The sequence below is a fragment of the Cotesia glomerata genome, linkage group LG1 (genome assembly GCF_020080835.1).
Source record: "Cotesia glomerata isolate CgM1 linkage group LG1, MPM_Cglom_v2.3, whole genome shotgun sequence".
Lineage (NCBI taxonomy): Eukaryota > Metazoa > Arthropoda > Insecta > Hymenoptera > Braconidae > Cotesia > Cotesia glomerata.
Genome location: NC_058158.1, coordinates 23,496,424 through 23,507,891, shown reverse-complemented (window position 1 = coordinate 23,507,891; position 11,468 = coordinate 23,496,424). Strand labels below are relative to the sequence as shown.

The following is an 11,468-nucleotide window of genomic DNA, read 5'->3' as shown; positions in this document are numbered from 1 at the left end:
AATTATAGCAGTTTGCAAATTCAAAAAATACTGTTTTATTAAACTTCCATCAGACTTTTGAGCTCGAAGAGCTCAAAAGCTTAGAACAGCTTACTCTATGAGCTCAGAGAGCTTAAAATAACATATGAATTATATTAAAACGTCATAAGTGCAATTTTAAGAGCTTGTTTATGGAATTAGTGGGAAGTTGCAGGGATGGCCTTTAGAGTCAACCGATTTTTTAGGAGAAAACACCAATTTAAATTATTACCAATGTTTTTTTTTTATAAATTCAGTTGGAATTAAGTTGGAATAACTTTCGAACGGCTCTATCGATCAACTCCTAAAACTGTCTTCAGCTCTTAACCTTAAAAACCACGTTGATCGCCGCTAATCCTGTCAAAATCGGTTGATTTGTTCGGAGAGATACCTTGCAGGAAAAACCCAAAAAAGTGTTTTTTCGGAATTACTCTGAAATTTCTAGTTTGATCAATTCAAATCTTAAAAATTTTTCTTAAGGTACTAAAAACTGCGTCGAATGCCGTCAACCGCGTGGAAATCAGTTCATCAACAACAACACATAGATCGTGCTTTTGAGTTTCAGCGAGCTCAAAACGTCGTAAATGAAATTTTTAAGCGCCTGTGTATGGAACTCAAGTGGGAAGTTGCTGGGATGGCCTTATGGTCAACTGTTTTCCTAATTATTTTTTTGAAAGAGAGCTATAACTTCTGCGAAAAATACAACTATCGGGGTCCTGTTTTTTTCGAAATTTTTGTTTTTTAATGCTCTTTCAAGAAAAAAAATACCTTTTTGATCTTCTTTGATTTATTCCTTAATACGCGTTCATGATGAACAGAAAAGAGAAGTTAATTATTTATTGATGCCATGAATAAACTCCAATTTAAAAAAAAAAAAATTTTTGAATTAAGAAAAAAATAGAATCAAACGTTCGTCCACGTGATTGGATTATTGGTCTAAAAACCCCTATATTTGTCCCGCTTTCTAGAAAATTTTTTTCAAAAATCGAAGGGGGCATACATTTCGAAAAATGTTTTTTTTGCTTAAAACTTAAAAAAAATAGGAACAAATCTGGAAGATTCCAAGAGATATTTTTTTCTTGAAGGAGCATTAAAAACAAAAAATTTTGAAAAGAACGGGACCCCTGATAGCTGTATTTTTCGCGAAGTTATAGCTCTTTCAAGAAAAAAAATTTGAATTTTTGGAAAAAATCAACATCTCAGAAACAGGTGGTCAAAAAAAATTTGAAAAAAATTCCGCTTTTAGTTGTGTTCTTTTTTGATGGTATTGAAAGTTATGTACCGTTTTCAAAAATTGGAGAGGTCGACATAAAAAGTCGCCGATTTGGTATGAAATGCCCCATATATATTTATTTGCCATCAAATCATTTATTTTTAATTAATTTTGAACTTCTTGTTAAAAATGTGAAGTTTTAGAAAACCAGGAAGTTATTTTATATTATTCACCAGAAATTGTTCAATTATGAAATAAAGGAATGATTTGTAACAACAATCAAGTTAACTCAATTATAATTGGAGAAAAATTGGATTATTGAACATTGAAATGAGCCAAAACCAAGAACACACACTCAGATCAGTTAGCAACGCCCGTGATGTCGCTCGAGACTTCCACGCAGACGGATCAGGTTCAAATCCCTCCACATCCGAAATTTTTTCAGAATTAATTTCTATCAACCCGTAGTTCATCACCTCAGAATAATAATAATTCAAAAATAAACAAGTAAAAAATTTTTTATTGTTTTAGCTTTGGTCCTTGCTTCACAACATTATTTATATTTTTGTTAAAATAGATTGCCGTAAGATGGACGGTGTGGCTTAATGTATATAGAATAAGCGAAAGGAAATTTAGTATATACCGGATAGCTCAAATGGTAGAGTAGCTGACATGTCTTCGGAAGGTTCTGGGTTCGAATCCCAGTCCGAGCTATCTAATAATTTTTTCTCGCATATTTTATAAACTCACATTAAGATGATCCTCTTCACATTCCTTTCTCAATCCTTTCTCCTACCAATATCAGTTATGTGAATGTGGAAAGCTTTCCGTAATATTACCGTAACTCCTATTGCCCGCTTCACAGCATTGTTTATATTTGTACGTTATATTTACATTATAATTACATTATATTTATATTTACAAATATAAATAATGCTGTGATAGCGGAAAGAATAGGAGTGCAGTGATTATTACGTGAAAGCGTTCCACATTCACGTAACAGTCTATTCCCATAATGGTGTAGTGAAATTATTCCCATACCATTATGGGGAATCATTCCTATACTATTATGGGAGAAGTGGTTCCCATATAATTATGGAAACCATTCCTATAATATTATAGGAATGATTCCTATAGCATTATGGGAACCAGCATTCCCATAATATTATAGGAATAGTTCCAATAATGATATAAAAATAGTTCCCATAGTGGTATAGGAATAGTTCCCATAATATTATGAGATTAGAGCGCATAATGATATAGGGAGCCTCAGTTTCTCATAATAACATGAGGAATTATTCCTAGTATATTATGAGAACCATTCCCATAGGAATAAGTTCTCATACTTTTTTTTCCAAAATTATTTTTGTCCGACGAAGGCGGAAAGCGGCAACTTTGTTTAGTGTAGCGGGACCAGAAAGCTGCTACTTTCCACCCGGGAGGGCAAAAGAAAAATTATTTTTACTTCGATTTTCTTTTTTTTTTTTTAAGAATTATATGCAAACAAAGAATTTTTCTCAAAGGCATAATTTTGTTGAAATCTTGTTTATAAATAATTAAGAAAACAAAAATAGTAGTTTATTTACGCAATTTCTTAAAAGTTTACATATACGCTCGTTATTTGAATCCCAGATTATTCTTCAGCTCTTATATTTCCATTAGATCAGGTTGATATTGTTAAAACAATAAATGATATTTAGCAGATCTATCAAGTGACTAAATAACAGAACTTATTTAAAACATTATAGTAAAATTTGCCAAAAATTATTCGTATTTTTTTATCTAAAAGTACATAGAAAAACGAAACTTTTTTATTCTTTGAGTTTTTTTATTTAAACCATTTTTCAAAAAGTTATAAGCAAAAAATCATGATGAGAGCGGTTTTTTTTTTAAATTCCGTATCTTTTGAACCAATGATAAAAAAAATCTCAAAATTTAGGAGTGATGAGTTTTTGATGAGTAGGTACTAAAATAATATCAAAAAATGACGAACAGTAAAAATTAAAATTTTTAAAACCATCCGATTTGGCGTGGAATGCCTCCTCTTATATAAAAGATTTAAAACCATGAAATGTACATTACTTATTACTTAGGTTTTCTAATAATTTCATTGTGTTTTGTTTAAGCGTTATTCATTGTTCAGGATATCTAAAAGTGCACATTCGTGGAAGGTTTCCTTATGAAGAATGTCATAATAATTGGTCTTGTAGCAGTAGGAAATTCGCTTCCACCCAGTGCAATCAATGGAGATAAAATTGCTTTACCATAATATGTTTATGTTTTCGTGCATCTTTTTGGATCTTCAAGCTTATATTTCTTGATGTGAGGTATGTCAATTGTCGATCTCTAAAAATTTGACAATACATAGAGTCATGCCTTAGCAGTATCGCCTGTTCGCCGCTAGGTAATACTCAATGTCCGTGTACTTTTAAACATGCGTTATTTCGCCAAGGCCTGTCTTGAAGCCCCATGCATGATCATATACAACCATGCAAACCCATGCATGACTTATTAATACCGTGAGAACTGAAAGGTCATGCATTCCATGAATGAATCTGCATGACATTGTATGGCCATCCAAGAAACTTGCTTGATCATGCATGATTCCAAGTTTGATAGAGCTTAATCATGCATAAAGTCGTTTAACTTTAGTGAGGAACTATCATACACGCCTGTACATGCCCTTGAACAGTCTACACTGTTGTCGCTTGACGAAAAGCTCGATCGGGTATATTGACCATTTGTGGTTGAATAGAGCAAGTAATGGCATAAACCTGCTTGACTGCGTATGGCTTTGTACGATCATTCATGATCGGGCTTGGCTATTGGCCATTACGATAACTTTTCCTTGGCCAAAATCAATGCCGGATACGATACCATTATGGCGGGTGATTCGTAATATTCTGAAAAGTTTGAAAATTCGGTATTAAAAGTATTGTTGATGTTATAATTTTTTATATATTGACTCAAATTTCAGAGTCTCTTTTCCCTCAAGTATGAATACTAAAAAGTTAATTCTTGACCCCCGATTTACACGTATTACGAAAAAGTTTAATTTGTTTTACAACTTCCATAGTTTAAAAAAAAGTGTTGTTTCAGAATGATCATACGAAACACACTTACATGATCAGGCTGGGGTTATGCTCGCTTATTTAGCTTTGTATTACAAATGGTCGTACTTGACTGAGCTTGGTCAAGCTTAGAGGTACGATCAGGCTTTTGATCAAGCAAGATTGTTGAATGGTCATGAAGGCCATACTCCTTCATAAAGGCTCATGAGTTCTCTGGGCACGATCTCTGAGTTCTCACAGTATACGCTTGCACACAGAAAAAAAAAAAAAATTAACTTTAAATCAAAACATGAAATAATTTTGAAAAATTTCATCGTTTTGGTTTGAGTTGAAAAGAATTATTAAACTAAGAAGAGTCTTGATTTAAAGACAATGAAAGGAACGTCTTCAAAATGATTTTCTTGGTTCAAAATTTTTTCTCTTATTTATTTATTTTTATTTATTTATTTTCTACTATACAGGTCTATAGAGAATGCATAGGCATCTGAGCATAGAAGCTGGAGCATTAGATAGAGGTATCCTAATTTTACAAAATATTTAAAAAAATATGTAATAATTCAAAGTACATAAGGAATTTTTAGAGAAATGTGCACAAAATCCTTTGTACATTTACAATGAGCAGATTCTTGATCCAATCTTTTATCCTACAGTTTAGTGTTTTTACTACACTTTAATATCTTGAGACTATTAGGTAAAAGGTTAAAAATATTTTATTGCAACATAGTAAGCGTTCTTTTACGCTAATCCTTTTATTAATTTTAGGGAGAGATATCGACTTAAATCTAGTTCTAATATCTTTAGCATTGTATTGCTCTTTACACTTCTAGATAGTACTGCGTGGGGCTTTTGCAATAAAAGTTTTCTTAATATCCAAGCGGTATATTTAAAACACCACGTCCTTCGAAGTATTTTAACATATTGTTTTACGAATGCTTATAATAGGCTTAATGGCGTTATTATAAGCTTACCCTAAGCAATTATCCCCATAATTTATGACACTTTCAAAGAGTCCATAGTACATACTTTTGCCAAATACATTAATGTTAACAATTTTGGAAGGTTTGTAAAAGAAAAAACAAAGTATATTACTTTTTGGACAATTCATTTCATGTATATTCCATTTCATTTGAGAGCATCAAAAACAATCCCAGGCATATTTACAATATTCTACTCTAAGAAGCTCTCTATTGTTTATTTTTAGTGTATAATTGACAGGGAACACTATCTTTATAACTTACCAAATGTAATATAGGTCGACTTATCTATGTTTAGTGAGGATTGATTATCTCGTAGCCAAACATCAAGTATTTCTAGCCAATTATTCAAGATTGAACTAATTTCAATCCAGCTATTTCCTGTACATAGAATTGCCGTGTCGTCTGCATAAGCAACGAGAGAATTCTCCGGCAATGTATAGAAAATGTCATCTATATACAAAATAAACAATAGAGGGCCTAGAATTGTTCCTTGCGGTACACCAACTTTTACATGCGTTGTTTCACTAATGCAGTTATTGACTTTGACACACTGCTCTCTTTTTCTTAAATAATTTTTAATTAATAGGTGCGGAATACCCCTAATACCACGCCTCCAAAGCTTATCTAACAATATTGTATGATTTACTGTATCAAAAGCCTTGGCAAGATCCAAAAATACTAATACAGTTGGTCTATTATTGTCAATATTCTTATATATAAAATCTGAGGTGATAGACAAGGCATCATCAGTACCTCTATTCCTCATAAAACCAAATTGGTTGTTACAAATTAATCTATTATTATTACAAAAATCATATAATCTATTGTAAATTATTTTTTCGAAAATTTTAGCAAGGTTTGATATTAATGAGATAGGCCTATAATTGTTAGTTAAAGATTTATCACCTGTTTTATAAATAGGAATTATATCAGCTTTTTCAGCGTAGTGGGCCATATTGCATCACTAATACAAACATTGAAAATATTTTCTAGTGGTAAACTAATATCTTTGGCAATTATCTTAAGTACCTTACTACTAATACCATCTACTCCACCTGACTTATCCTTCAATTCAAGGATAATTTTTTCTATTTCAGTACTGTCAGTTGGAGTCAAGAAGATAGTGTTAGGGTTATGTTTGACATTTTTTTCTATATCTAAGGGTTGCTTATTAATTTTTTTGGCTAACTCTTCACCAATATTAGTGAAGAAATTTACAAATTCATCAGCAATTGCCTGATGATCTGATATGATCTCTTCGTTACAGATTAAATATTCTATATCTCGCGCTATTTTATCCTTTTTACCTATTTTACTACTGACATATTGCCACATCTTTTTGCTGTCTTTAAAAATTTTATTTACATAGTTTCTTTCATGACTAATTTTTGCACACACTATAATTTTATTTAATAATTTACAGTATGTTTTATATTCTAGTTTTAGTTTAACATTATTCCTATTCAAGTTCCATAGGTTATATAAAGTTTCTTTTGTTTTACATGAAATTATAATACCTTTTGTAATCCAGTTACTCCTAGGTTTATTATTATTTTTGTTTACTGTATTAACTACCTTAAATTTAGATTCATTAATGAGCATTTGAACTTTGTCAATCAGTATTTTGAAAAATTCATCAGGGTCTTTTATTTCAGTAAGCACTGACCATTTATATTGACCACTTAATTTAGCTAGCTTATTGTAATTAATAGAGTAGGCTACTTTCGGAATTATTTTTATAGGTTTCGATACTAGCGATACAAAAATAGGATAATGATCTGTAAATACATTGGTATAAGTAAAAGATGAAATTTTTTTAATATTAGTTTTTACGAATATGTTATCTATACACGTTCCACCCGAATCATTTGGTCTTGTTACACCGTTGAAATACGGTAAAAAATCCCTTTCAAGTAGCATACTTAAAAATTCATTTGTTATATCATCACATTTCATTAAATTGATATTAAAATCCCCTACTATTAGATGATTATTCCCATGATTCTTTTCGTCCAAAAATTTTGAGATTGATCTCACAAAATTGACTTTCGAAATATCATGGCATCGATATACACCAGAAACTTTCACAGATTTGTTGTTTTTTAATTTTATAGTTGTAGAAATTATATTTAAGTTATTGATTACTTCAATAGAAACACTGTATATTAACGATTTTTTAATGTATAGTACAACACCATCAGCTTTGTTGCATTTACTTCCGTTATAAAAAATATCATAGTCATTTAATTCAAAAAAGGAGTGACAAGTAAGAGCCCAGGTTTCTGTACATACAATAATATCCGGTTTAATTACTAAATGCTCGATAAATAATTCAAGTTTGTTGATGTTTGAATTTAAACCTCTAACATTTAAATGTAGTATCAGTAAATCACTTAAAGACAATGCATTGTTCAGGTTGTATAGGTCTGTGTACACTTCTTCGGTCTGTATATTATTATTGTCAATCATTTGTGGTTCACGATATTGATTGATTACTATTTAAATTTATATTTAATTTATTTCCTATTTTACCGAGTGATTTAGGTATTACAGGTTTCACCGGGTAATCAGTCATGTTTATAATTTTATTTAGATTAAAGGTAATGTATTCACAGCAAGTGTCAACAGCACAATGATCCGTAGGGCGATTTTTATGATATTTTTCGTTATAATATACACAATTTAGACATTTGAGCGTATTACTTTTACATGTATTAGTTAAGTGATCACCGGCACACACAAGACACTTAACTTCATTTTTACAGTTAGTATGTTTATGATTTGTTCTACCACATTTAAAACATAGATTAAAGTTGAAATAATCCATGATACGACAGCATTGATATCCTATGTATATCTTGAATCCATTGTTTTTTAAATGCAAATAAGATTCTGGGGTTAATTCTAAGATCAGCGTACGAGTGCCCAATTTATTCTTGAAATCTGCAATTATATTAAAAGCACCATCCAGGTCCAGAAAATTCCTGTAGTATATATCCTCGCATAATTCATCTTTATTAAGGTCGTTTTCTACATTTAAGACTTTAACTTTCGGCATGCTAAGATGCTCTAAGTCCACACAATAGTCATTACCTAATTTATCACTCAAAACCGATTTAACTTTCTGTAAATCATTCATATTTTTACACTTAACAGATACACATCCATTGTTATTTTTTCTTACATTATTAATAGGTAAAGAAATATCACTAGTTAATTTCTTTTTCATCTTCTCCAAAGTTTCAACATTATTATTTATATTTTTAGCTTTCACTATGATTTTAGGGACTTTTTCATTTGATTTCTCAGAACCTTTAGCAATATCAGCATACGTCGAGATTTTATTATTGAAAAAATTTCCATTTTCAACAATCTTATCCAGTAAACTGTTTCGGGCTTGTAGTTCAGTATTTAGTTGTCTTAATAAGTCATTCTCCATCTTCAGAGCAGAAGTTTCATCTATCTCAAGATCAGATACATCTGATAAATTTTTAGTTGTATTCAATGTTAAATTATTACTTAATTCATTGCGTAATTCATCTTTATGATGAATTTTTATCTGCGTTATAATTTTCCTGGCGTTTTCATCCAATGTGTTTATATCATACTCTTTTTTGGAGGTTAGATTTTCATGATGATGATTAGGGCAGATAACTAACATTTCCCCAACATATTTCCCATTTGAAAATTTATTGAAATCCCCTTCGTGATACACATTTTCACATATAATACAAATCACTATTTTAGGCACACTAGTTTTTGGGTGACACTTAAAAACTTTCCCTGCATATTTAGTACCACCTATCAGGTTCGCCATCTTGGACCGGATGAATATTTTTAAACAATAAATTGCTTTGGACATCCAACAGAGCATGACTCGCAGCTCCTGGACTTTTGAACGAAAAATTTTCTTTTGGAACAACTCCTAAGAAAACTGATGACAGCTCCAAAAATTCTCTGTAGTCACTCCTTGGATGATATTTCTGCAAAGAAGTTAAAATTCAAAATATTGATTCATAAACTATTATTTTCCATTCGTCGAAAAGAAAGAATGAATGAATTGAACCAAAATACAAATAATTTTGAACCGATAAAGTTGATAAGCTTTATTTCTTCTCAACGATTTTTTAAGATATGCAACAAAACTTAATCACTTAACACAGATCTTACCTGCAAATATTCTCCAATGAATCTTAAAATTTCATCAGTGATGTCTGACAAAGCTTGATCAACAGCGTTATCTTCTATACCCGCTTTGAATTTTGATTTATCAATTTTGTTCCAAAACCTTTGAATCGATTGAAGATTGGCACGTTCGGGCCTGTTTGTTTAGGCCAATATACTTCAAAACGCTTTTAAAATAATTTCAACCATGTGGTGACGACATGGTAACCAAAAAAGTTCCCGACCTAAAGCTTTCTCTAATTCAACACCTGCGCTGTGATAAATACCTAAAAAATAAAATTCAAGTGAGATATTGGAATAATGCAAATTGTATTTTAAACTTGTTGTTGCTCACAAAAACTTAAGAAACAAAAAAAATTTTCAGTTTTATGTTAATGATCTTAAAGTATTTTAAGCGAAATTGTGTAAATCTTACAAATTTACTTCAACGTCATGAGAAAAATTTTGTAATGTTACCTGTGTTAGTAACTGCAGTATCAAAGCACACTGCTTTAACATATGGATTAACACCCCACTGATCTAGAATCGAATGTACAGCTGTTGCTTGTTCTATTCCAGTCCTGAGAATTTATTTTGGAACTCCTAATAGTTGTTCTTCACCAGATGATGATAAAACAATAGGCAGCCTATCAACGGTATCAGAATCTCAACTATATCACTTAAAAGCTTCCTCGTCCCAATGAACAACGCAATTATCATCCAATTTCACTTGTTCCTTTAGTTCTCTTAGCTATACCCGAGTCGAAATTTTAAAAGCGTATCTCAAGCGTCTCAGGTGCTTTAAAAACGTATCTCAGGCGTTCAGGCGTTTAAAGCGTATCTCAGGCGTCTCAGGCGTTTAAAGCGTATCTCAGGCGTCTCAGGCGTTTAAAACGTATCTCAGGGCGCCTCAGGCGGTTAAAACGTATCTCAAGCGTCTTCAGGCGTTTAAAACGTTTCTCAGGCGTCTCAAAGTGTGATGAAAAGAATGTTTTAAAAACGTCTCAAGCGTTAAGAGCGTGTTTGAGGGGCACACCGAATGTGGAAAATTAAAAAATCTATTTTTTTTGTTTCATATTTCGATAGGTTATTTTTTTCCGGTGTTATTTTTACAAATTCTGTAAGAATTACACTCCCTAAGAATTTTTTAAATTACATTTGAAACTATGTAAAACTTGACATTCAAAATTGAATTCATAAAAAAGTTTTTTCAACCTATAATTTTTTTTTCTAGTTTTTATTTTCGAAGTGACGCTATTTCCACTACAGAAACTGTAATTTTCTATTTTTATTTGTTTTCGTACTTGTCAACAGCTTGTAATCTTGGCTCTGGTTGCGAGTGGAGAGACTCTGAAGTTGCATTACACTGTTTAGTTAGCCCCAACCAAGACGATTTGAAGTCTATGTAAATGCCTGTAGGGAGAAACTAATCTACAGATCAGTTTCTTCCCTAGGGGAAGCTAAAGATAAAACTTTAAAACCTTTGAAAATAACATACCTTAAAATTTTTAATCGATATCCTCAAATAGTTTTCAAGCTTACAGCCACTTGAAAAGTAGCCACCGGCAGTTAGGAATGAGATCATTTTATCTTTAAACGCGTTTCTTCTCCTGAAACAAGCATTTTTCGAATTTGTTGCAAGCGATTTACTCGGAGATTAATTGATCCAATCTCTATCAAATTTTTTCTAAAAGTGTTTGTATATAGTTCTCCATACAATGATCTATCAATTTTTTGATCTTTGGATCAAAAATCGAATTATAAGAGGCCAAAACGAATCTCAAAATTTGAGGTAAAATTCAAATCTTTTTTTTTAAACGCCGCCATTTTCTCAACTTTTTGTCATTTTTTCTTTGGCCGTAGGTCATTGTACGGAAAAATATTTTCTAGTTCAACGAGAATTTTTGGCTTTTATCCATTGAGAAGGCCTGAACTTCATTGCAGCAGTGGAAGACCTTTTTTTTTAGCATCGTCGGAGGATCGTAACCTTAAAAATACTTAATTTTTCAAAAAATTTTTCTGTGT

General features: G+C 31.4%; 1 protein-coding gene across 1 annotated transcript in view; it reads right to left on the bottom strand.

Moving 5' to 3' along the window:
* LOC123272625 (protein PFC0760c-like) overlaps positions 1-8,940 on the bottom strand; it is a 19,918-nt gene extending 10,978 nt beyond the window's left edge. Inside the window, exons 1-3 of the mRNA XM_044739582.1 lie at positions 8,244-8,940; positions 6,797-7,057; positions 6,469-6,676 (exon numbers count right to left, since the gene is read on the bottom strand). Of these exons, the coding sequence (XP_044595517.1) occupies positions 6,469-6,676; positions 6,797-7,057; positions 8,244-8,940 (1,166 nt within the window). The remainder of the gene's footprint in view (positions 1-6,468; positions 6,677-6,796; positions 7,058-8,243) is intronic.
* Positions 8,941-11,468: the final 2,528 nt, after the last annotated feature.